At 43.9% G+C, this 10,214-nt stretch overlaps 1 protein-coding gene across 1 annotated transcript; it reads left to right on the forward strand.

The window, feature by feature from the left end:
* The first annotated feature begins 520 nt into the window (after nt 1-520).
* On the forward strand, nt 521-10,192 carry ZC2HC1B (zinc finger, C2HC-type containing 1B). The gene is made up of 8 exons (XM_009319156.1): nt 521-557; nt 1,942-2,006; nt 3,837-3,956; nt 4,953-5,091; nt 7,148-7,272; nt 8,070-8,175; nt 9,019-9,097; nt 9,949-10,192. The coding sequence occupies exons 1-8, from the start codon at nt 521-523 to the stop codon at nt 10,190-10,192; spliced, it is 915 nt and encodes a 304-aa protein (XP_009317431.1).
* The last annotated feature ends 22 nt before the right edge of the window (nt 10,193-10,214 follow it).

Consider the following 10,214-nt stretch of genomic DNA (forward strand, 5'->3'; position numbering starts at 1 on the left):
AGTTTTGCGAATACTAGATGGGAGACAAGCTACAGAAGGACTGATGAGGCCTTTTGATGTACAGAAACGATTCAAAGTACTTGGTTTTTATTGGAAGAAGTCTTTTATAATATATTTTAATTGATAAAGTAACATGGTTTTGGGAGAAGGGAATAAAGAGGCATTTAAGTGTATAAATCTCTTGATCAGTGCTCAGAAAACTGAAGCGTCAACACGGTATTCGCATCTAGATTAAGCCTTCATTTTCTAAAATTGTTCAAGAGTGTCTTAACGAAATCAGTAGAAATCGTCTAAGATGAGAACGAGTTTCAGGGTTTTCATTTAGCTGATATCTGTACTAGTTTTTCATATGTTTCACAGGCTTAGGCAGGGTCTGCCTGTGTCATAATTGTTAATTATGTAATTGCTGATGCACGGCAACTTGAAGTGTGAGCCTTTGAGTGATGGAGACTGACCACTTAGTCCTCATGACTCCTGACAACAACGCAGAAGAGGAAACTTGAGAAACCATTACATTGAGATGAGTCAGATACCAGGAAAGGAGTTAAACGGGACAAGTGAGTAACAGATGCTGTTCGGTGGTTTGGGTGGAATGTGATTTTGCGATGTACTGAAACGGAAAATCTTTTACTAAAGACAGTGCACGTGTTCTTTACTAGGCCTTAACTCATCTGCTGTTGCACGTGTCCAAAGTAACTAATCTGTGGCAAATTGTCCTTTTTCCTGACTTCTCACTGCTGATTCAGTGATACTGTGCTTGTACCTAAATTCCTTTAAAAAACAAAACAAAAAAACCCCAAACTGTATCAGACAAAACCTTGAGGGGATGAGAACAGAGTAAAAGAGATGGGGGAGGCAGAGGAAGACGCTTGAAAGGAAGAGTATAGTCCAGACTAAGCACAGACACACAGAAAGGCGTTGCTTGGGAACGGAAGTGGGAAGACATTTAAACAGAGGCAATAGAGTAAGGGTCAAAAAGGTTAGAGAATGGCTTTGCTCCTCTACGCTTGTAATCAATGAAACACTGTAGTAACCTTAACTCTGTGCCTTGGAGTATGGTAAAATCTGAAGGAAAAGGTAAGAAACAAAAACAGTCACACATCTGCTTCTGCTCGGCAAGACAAGGATTTCTTTCTTATGTTTCAGCAAGAGCAGGTAAGGAACACTTAAATGAGAGGTCTTTCCCTCTGTAGGTTACAAGTGTCATGAACAGGGCTCTCTGTTACTGTTCAAGTTTTCCTAAAAGCTGTTTTTGTTTAATACAAGTAATGTCCCTGCTCTGAAACAAGAATATGTGACTGCCATTGGAGTCAAGAAGGCTTAAAACTACCTTCCATGTAACTTAAAAACCTATTTTTTAAAAAAATTACTGATCTAAAAAAAATCCCCACAAATTTGACATCTACAAAGTAAGACCATCTTGGAATGCTGTTTAGCATGTCATGGAAACGTTCAGTCTTAAGAATGCAGATTGTGTCACGCTTAGTGTGACACAATGCTACTTTCTGGAATAGTGACGGTTTACCCTGAGCCATTACTGGGCATCGCTAGCTCCTTCCTGATGACCCACAAACAAAATGGAATAAATCTGGGTGCAGATCGCCTGCTCTTCCTTTCCAGCCCCCCTCCCTCAATTTAGGCAGCGGTGACTTTGAGTCCTCTTCCATCATCTCCTCGCCCAATCGTGATGTCATTGTGAAAGGACAGTCATAAGGAAAACAAAAAGCTGTCCATCGTAGTAAAGGAGAGCTTGTGCTTCAGAGGAGCGAGGTAAAGTAAGGTAGTTCTGCAAAAGGGAGCCCTGGCGCGTGACTGTTGACGTCCCTTCCTGACAACAAAATACTGTTTCAGCAAGGGCTCCGTCCAAACGCTGACTCTGCTGTAGTCAAGCCGTCCTGTACTGTGTAACTGAGACTCTTGCGTGGTTTGAATTTTACACAGCTGCCCGAAGTCAAGATCTGGTTCCTTGCACGACCTGTGGAAGACATTTTGCACAAGATGTTCTGGTAAAACAAAACTTTTTTTTTTAATGGGAATGTCAATGCGTTTAGCTGAAAAGGGTGATGAGCACTGGGGAAGAAGGAGGTGGCTGCTAGTAAAGAAATGGGTTGAACACATGTTTAAAAGAGCAAATGATCTAATAACTGCTTTCATTAGTGAACTTGATTAGAGAATTAATGTTCATAAAAATATTGTGACTTAATCTGCAATCTTACGCTATCTTAACTTACCTGCTTGTCTGAAAACAGACGTTTACTATATATCACGTTTAAAATAACGTGTTATCTCTTGGTGAGACATAAATTACTAACCTGAAGCTTCCTTTGTATTCCAGATTTCTAGGCAGAACTTGTTATTTCAGGCTTCCTGGGAAAAACAGACTAATAAACCATCCGATAAGTAGTCCCTTTGACAGCATAATGTAGGCACCAGGCTCTGTTCCAAAGCCTGCTGAAGTGAATGAAAAGATTCCCCCTGACCTCCCTGATCCCTGGATTACAAACTAAATGGGTGGCTGCACAGTTTGCCTGGCACAACCCAACTGCAGGGTTTTTCTGCAAGGGGGGGGTTCTGCATACGTCCCTCCCCTCCTCAGTTTGCATTACTGATCCCGTGGCTCTGTGGTAAATCAGATCAGCCCCATGATAGAACTAAAAACTGACTTAGCAAACACCCCCCCCACCCCCCAAAAAAAAAATACGCTGAAAGCTGAGTAACTGTGAGCACTGAGATGCAGGTGGAACTACCCCGTGTTAGTAGTTCCATGTTTGGTATCTCAGACCAGACACATGAAGAACATGATGGTTTAATCTAGCAAAATCATTTGAAAAAATGTTATCTATGTTTTTGGGGAGGTGGGAATTTTATTGTCACTACAACTAGTGTGAGATGCAAGTCGTAATGCCTGTCCATGCCCCGATGATGCAGGACTGGTGTGCTCCTCTGTGAGCAAGGCACAGGTATCTGCTGCCCTCTTGGTCCAGCAGAAGAATCCTCCTCTCAAGTTTGCTGTCAAAAATGTCTAGAAACAGAAGATAAGGACCTGAAGCACATGAGTAGAAATGTTCAAAGGGAAATGAGAATGTGGAAATCCGTGTTGCGGCAGACTGAGGTGCCTGTTGGCCCAGCTGAGCTGTAACCAGAATGCCTGAGACGCTTCTGAATCTTAAAACCTCCTTCGTTGTAAGGTGTGGCTCTTCCACAAATTCAGCACTGGATATCTACCTACCTAAAATTTCCCCGTGCTTTCAGCTGCAGGTGTTATCCCTAGTTTTCCTTCTGAGTTGTCAGGTTACGTGCGCTGGTAAGCAGCTGCTCCCTTTCAGCCCAGGGCTGTCGCTGTTTCAGTGGTGCTGATGGGATGGACGGTGCTGCTGTTTGTCAGGGGAGACCCCAGCCCGGAATACTTCTCTAAACTCAAAGAACTGATAATGTAAATATCAGCCCCTTGAACAGGATCAGTCTGTTCTCCCTCTTAACCAAGAAAGAAAGAAAACCAAGTGGGAGTGGGACAGGAGGTGAGTCCAACGGGACTGTTCCTGTTCGCAGACCCACTCTTACTCTCTGCAAGTCGTTATTTGTGCTGGCCTCCAGCACGTCCCTGAGCAGAACAAACTGGAAATGGCTTCTATTTCTTATTTGTCTCAAACTGCAGCTGTACTTGGACAGCTTTTTAAAGTTTTGCTGAAGTCCTTCAGGAATTAAACTGAACCCGAAACAAACGCTGCTTCAGCTCCCTGCTCCTGAATAGAAGTAATTTTAAAGCCCGAGTAAGGAAGCATCATTAACAAAGCATGACTTCAACCCATAAACAACTGTTTTTCTTTGCATCCCAGCTGAGACATGATCCAATATGCAAGAAAGTCTTCAACAAGAAGCGCAAGCCCTTCAGCTCTTTGAAACAGAGACTGCGGGGAACAGAAATCACCACTGTGAAGAAGCAGCCCCCGCAAAAGGTATAGTTAAAATTGAAGCGTGTGTGTTATCTCCATATGAAGTCTTCAATTCAGTAACGCTATTGTTTCCTCCGGGGACAAAGCCTGGATGTTGTGGATGGGTCTCACATATGGGCTCGACTTGGTGCCAAATTCTTTCCTCGCCTTCCCTGTGCTGGTAGTGTTTGAGAATATTTCTCCATTCAGAAGCCAAACCAGTAGGTGTCATGACTACTCTGGGCACGTAAGTGTCTCTGCTCTTGCAGGAAACGTTCATGTATGTATTTTAAAGGCTTTGCGAGCCTCTGACAGCTTCCTCTTCACTTAAATCTGAAAGAGAGCGTGATCCAAGATGGTTGGTGCGTGAATGCCCCGGGTTGAACCTGAGAGCTGTCGGTAGCCCCAAATCTTTCACGGATGAAGCTACAGAGATTCACTGGTATTGAACTCAAGGGTTTAAAAATGTATTTAAATTGAACTTATTTACAGAGCTGGAGGGGAAGAGGCTTAAGCTCTTACTGGAACAAGGTTTTTTTCATGCATTGTTGGGGAGGCGGGGAATACACATGGACGTGCGTGTGTATAATTTTACCCAGAGATGCCAAATCACTGCTGATGTGGTATCCATGCAGACTGCTGTTCTAAAACGTCCTTTAAAATCAGTTGTGGAAAGAAACAGAAGTGCACAAAGGTTTAAAGAAGAAGAATAATCTGACAAGTGAAGGAGAAGGGAAGGCGTTGGTCATAGTGTCTTTTCTATTCCCTCTTAAGTGGCCTTTGGTCTGCCACGACCAGAGTGTTTTGTTGGAGGCCATTGTTCTTTTATCCATCTTCTGGTGCTGTCAATAGACGTCGAAGGGCTAAATCAGCTCTCCTATGCCTTTCAAAAAAAGCAGATTTCTTTTGTTTGTAACGTTTTTCCTTTCCCTCAGAAAACATGAACCCTCACTCTAAGATTTTTCTCTGTCCCTTGCAAGGGGGAAATGTAGTTTGTGTCTGTCTTTATTGCCATTACAGAAACAGCCAGGGAAGAAATCTAACTGGAGGCAGCACCATGAGGATTTTATTAATGCTGTTCAATCAGCCAAGCAAGTCACAAAAGCTCTGAAGGAAGGCCACCCTCTTCCGCCTCCTCCCCCACCAAGCATCAATCCAGGTTTGTGGTCTACTTTATCTTAGTACTGATCTTGTCCTGATCTTTGGTAAAGCAGTGACCTCTTATTATCCACAGCTGGGCTTCAGTTTTGCACCCCCCGGCACAACACAATGTGAACATTAATTCCCTCTGTGCTCTCTAATTTTCAGCTGTATTTCTTGGCTTAAATTGAGTAGGAGTGCAATGTAGAGTTGGTGGGGAGGAAGAGAAAACTAACCGCACCTTTTAAGTTTAAAGGCAGCAAGTTTGGGGTCTGATATTAGACAGTGCTTTGGGAGGAGAGTTGGGGTGCCTGTGTTCTAGCACAGGCTGTACCGTGGTATGACAGAGGATGAAATACATCCCCTCACCATTCAAAACAACTGTAGTACACACGGGCTTCCCCACTCCTGTGCGATGGCTTTTCCGCTGTCCCCTTCTCCTGTGTAGTTAGGGGAAGTCACTTAGAAAAAGGTGTGTCTGGCTCACTACTAATACGAGGTGTGGTCTCTGCACAGAGCTCACTGTGTTAGAAGTTACGGGTCCAAAAAGATGCACATACAGCTGGTATTTCTCATGGTGTGTGATTTATGAAATGTGGGAGCAATCTTGGAAGGGGTCTCAGTGGAGTCCCACCTGCGTTAGGAAGGCGGAGGGAGGGAGGGGAAAGGGGGGGCTCTCTGGGCTCACTTCCAGAGCAGGAATTCGTGACCGATAACAAAACCAGCTGCCGTGATTCCAGCCTTTCTCCTCTTCTAGACGACAGCAATGCAATATAAGCAGCAGGACACATCTTCCTTCCTTGACTGGGGTCAAGCTCCTCTCTGAATTTCCACTGCTGAATTCTTTAATGACTCCTACTTCTCGTCTGACTCTACCGACTCTAAGAGCAGACCCCTCCCTTTCCTTCTCCCTCTTGGAGGAAACAGTCATGCAAAAGCTGCTGTAGTTGTGGAGAAAGGAACTGGAGAACGGCTTTTTAGGAAAGACACATTGCTGAGGGTGTATATCCTATACTACAGGACTGGAGAGAAAGCACATAGATTGTGGGGAGGAGAGAGGGATATTCCCCTTCCCTCTCTTTCTCCTCCAAATAGAGCCCAAAACTCCCCATTCTCCCCTGAAGTGCCAGGTCCCCCTGCAAGTGCCCCCGAAGCCAGGCATCTGCACTGCCTCGTCCTCCCCTCCTGTCTTCAGAACCATTTTGCCCACGCTGCTGGTCTGGGGCTGGCTTTTGGTGGCTGCTTGGGTCACCTTATCTGGGCTGTTACTGGGAGAAATGATTTGTAAAGATACTATATCTGTAACATTAGGATAAGGACAACTTGGGCTGCTTTTGTAAAAGCCACGGGGAGGGGAGGAAGGATCTGAGGACAGCAAGGGCAGTGTGAGGGCAGAATGTGACTGCCTGGACTCCGAACACCAACCATTCATTGAAACGAGTAGGACTGCACCAGTGATAAATGTAGCTGAACAGCTTTTAGCAGAACCAGGACTATAACCCTGTCAAAAACAACTCTAGGAAGGACTGCTGTGTGTTCTTCACAATGCTGCTTCACACCCAGAAACCTGGCTCTTGGATGTGCCTCAGCTGGCGGGGCACAGCTTCTTAAGCAGTATTTTGTCAATGTCCAAAGGAAATGGATTTTGTGAAAACAACTAACAATCTTAATGACCAATCTTCAAAAGTAGTCTTAGAATCATTGGTTTAGACTACTCGAGGAATTTCTAAATATCGCTTTTTCTGCAGATACGTTAATTGTGAGGTTGGGGGTGGGAATAGGACAAAAATAATAAAATCTGCTTTTATTAATCCCCAGGGATTTATTTCTGAAAGCAATTACTGTTTGCTGGGTTAATACCGTAAGCATGCGTTTCGGGATCCCAAGTGCTTTTCTAGAGGAGGTTTTTGTAATTCTCCTAAGTTTGTACTTTGGGAGCTCATGGGAACCCACCGTGGTCATCCTGCTGACGGTGCCAGGTTTTGAACTACATCCTGAGCGCTCCAGTAAAGCAGGGCAATTCTTCTCCCATCGTGTATAAACCGTGACACGAGTTGTTCCTTTCTCATGATCAGACTACATTCAGTGTCCGCACTGCTCACGAAGGTTTAATGAGGCTGCAGCGGAGAGGCACATGAAATTTTGTGAAGAACAAGCTGCCCGCCATGCCTTTGCTGCCAAGACCACCAGACAGGCTTTGGTAAGCAAACACAGTCACACTTGCCTTGTCCTGGAGGCAGATTTGCCAAACTGTAGTTTATGGTGAGTAAAGACCTATATTAATACAAAACTTAGGACTCCAGGGAAGTTGGTAAATTCTTAAGACAAGATACATGCTGAACATCAGCTAGGAGTTCCCTGAAACTGGAGCCCTTTGAAATAAAAAGTGACAGGATATGATGGTACGAAAAAGTTGGACAACGATTTCTTTAGACTCTTCTGCGATTGGCTTCCAGGGTAACAGCGGTAGGGAAGCAGAAACCTGGCAGCTTTTGCAATACATAGAGAAAGCTCTTCCTGTTCAGTAGGGCTTCCTGCTGTTTGCAGGTTTGCTGTTCCCTGCAAATGTATAGCTGATTTACTCCCTGGTCGCTAGACACAAGGCCAAAGGGCTGGGACCCTCTGGGGAATCAGAAAAGTGGAGCTAATTGGCAGTGTCTTGAAGTGAGCTCCTATTTTATTATAGGAAAAAAAAACGTAAACAGTTCCTTCAGGAGAGTACTGATTTTCTTTTTTTTTTTTTTTAAAAGATGTTTGAAAATCTCATTAATCTTTTACCTATTTTGGGCAGGAAAAATGGCTTCCAAGTAGGAGGGGGGGCACCTTTTTTGGCTCCAAGTAAGAAGGGGGGGCGCCTTTTTCGGCTTCCTACTAGGACGGGGTGCGCCTTTTTCCTGTTCCTTCCTAGGACTGCTTCAACAGGGATTTGGAGAGTTGTCACCAGGATCTGTAAGCTCCTTGCTAGTGTTGTGTGGATTGTGCATCTTCTTTTACTAGGGCAAGCAACCAGTGACTCAGAAAAAACCCCCAACCTTAACAGCTGCTGTATTATTGCTTCAGAAGAGAGTACAAGAAGGTGCCAATACAGGCAAACCTAGGCCAGGTAAGGAGTTCATTTAGCCATATTTATGTTTTTCTTATAAAAAACTGTGATGTATTGGAGGTGGGGGGTGGCATTTTTAAAGCAGATCCTAGGCTTTGGAATCCAGTTTTCTGATAAAGTGTGAATTTTTTTTTAATTTTTTTTTTTTTTTTTGCAAGTCCAGGCCTTGACATGAAATCCTAAACTCATTTCCCCTTCCCAGGGATTGAGGTTAAAAGGGGTTAAAAATTTCCGAGTGGATGTTGTTGATATTGAATGGCTTTCCAAGTCATTATCCTGATCTGTTGTGCCGAATGTATACACAGAGGTTTTCATGCGGGTTCTCAGGAGGGGCTTCTTAGCCTTTTCAATTAGAGGTCCTCAAACAGGCGTCTCTAAAACGTGCAGTCTGGGTGTGAGGTTCTGTCTGTCCCATAAAGGACTCCATAACCTTTAATCTTCGATTTTAAAAGATTTATTCCATCTTTTTTATATTTTCTGAAGTCCATTTAGACGAAGCATCAAGCTTTGTATGTTGTTTGTTCCATCTGACTTTCCCCCTGTTGATTCAGCCTCAAAATTAACACCATCACATCCCTAAAACAGTTCCCTCTAGGCAGGGTACCATACAATATGTTTGCCAGCACCCATTGCTACCGGTAATTATGACCTGTACTCAGTCTATATTTAGAAGATGTTTTATAAAGTTATTTTAGTTGTTATTTGTAGTATAAACTGTGAATGATAATACATACTGCTCTGTGTATCAATATCTTTGATCCCTGAATTTCTGGGTTTTATATTGAATTTATGTAGGTTATAATTTTTTATGGCCAATAGTTTTTTTTAAATAATGATCTGCAGAGACCTCTCCAGGAATACTGCAGAAAACCAGAAAATCTCTGGGTGTATCTACTGGAAAAAAATCTTCAGGAGAATTTGGGTAAGAAATATTTTTTTATTTCAATGTTGTAACATAAAGCATCGTTTGCTTTTGTGTATACACAATATCCTGTTGCAGTGTTTGCAGTATGAACTTCTTTGTATTAATTGAAGCAATCAATTGCACCGAAAACTTTTGCAGAGCTCCTCATGTCCCCAGTATAGGCTGCTGAGAATATTCATTTTGGTGTTAAATGCTCTTTGGTCTGGAGCAGCTCCATCTCAAGTAGGCAGTGACTGTGTTCTGCAGTAACAGGCATCTTGAGAGGATTTGCTGTTGATAATGCAAACCTGTCTAGCAGGTCTTGTGCTCTCACGATGTGCTTCCATTGTCCGAGTGAGGAAGATGCCAGCATCCGTTTCAGTAATCACTGTGTCAGGATGACGGTGTGGAGGTTCTTCCTTCTCCTCAATGTTTACTTTCCCAGACCATGATGTTTGGTGCTTCTGCTCTTCAGACCATGCAGTCAGTGTTGTTCCCATCTAGGGCCACGCAGAGCCACGTCAAAGCAGCAAGGTGGCCTTCCAGCCCCTGCTTAAGGTGGTTGTAGTGCTGTTGTGCAAGGGAGTGTCTCAGATGATCGGCATCTTGCACCCCTGTGAGATACATAAGACTGCAGAGTACGAGATCCTGGCAGGGAATGTGGCCAAAATGGATTTCCTGTAGCTGGCAAGGTATTTTGAACCTGCGAGCTGAGCTTGTAAGAGTGCTTGGAGCGTGGGACGAACAGTAATGTGCACAAAACAGTCTGTTGCAGAGACTCACATTCAAAGTCTTTGTAGAGTCCTTCTATGTGGAGTTCTGCTGTCCTTGATTGCTGCTGGTCAGTGGCTAAGTACCTTCAACTGCAGGGAAGTCTGCAACGGGCATGGGAGTGTTCAGTCCAGAGTGCCATCATCAACTCTACCTACCCCCTTGACTTTGCCAGCTACAGGAAAAACTATTGACAGTACCCAGTGGTGTCATGTGGTGTTCTCCACTCCCCGAATTACCTGTGACTATGTTAACAGTGTAGTAACTCTTACAGTTATCACGCAGGGTCTTGCAGACCACCAGCAGGGATTTATTGATACCATCACCATCCTCAAGGTTTAGCTACTGAACTCCAAAACTCAGG

Source organism: Pygoscelis adeliae, unplaced genomic scaffold, assembly GCF_000699105.1.
Source record: "Pygoscelis adeliae isolate BGI_AS28 unplaced genomic scaffold, ASM69910v1 Scaffold172, whole genome shotgun sequence".
Classification (NCBI taxonomy): domain Eukaryota; kingdom Metazoa; phylum Chordata; class Aves; order Sphenisciformes; family Spheniscidae; genus Pygoscelis; species Pygoscelis adeliae.

Coding starts and splice junctions, on each gene's coding strand:
- ZC2HC1B (XM_009319156.1), top strand. CDS start 521: ATGAGTCAGATACCAGGAAAGGAGTTAAACGGGACAA. Junction 2,007..3,836: donor ATTTTGCACAAGATGTTCTG/GTAAAACAAAAC, acceptor TTTGCATCCCAG/CTGAGACATGATCCAATATG. Junction 5,092..7,147: donor CCCACCAAGCATCAATCCAG/GTTTGTGGTCTA, acceptor TCTCATGATCAG/ACTACATTCAGTGTCCGCAC.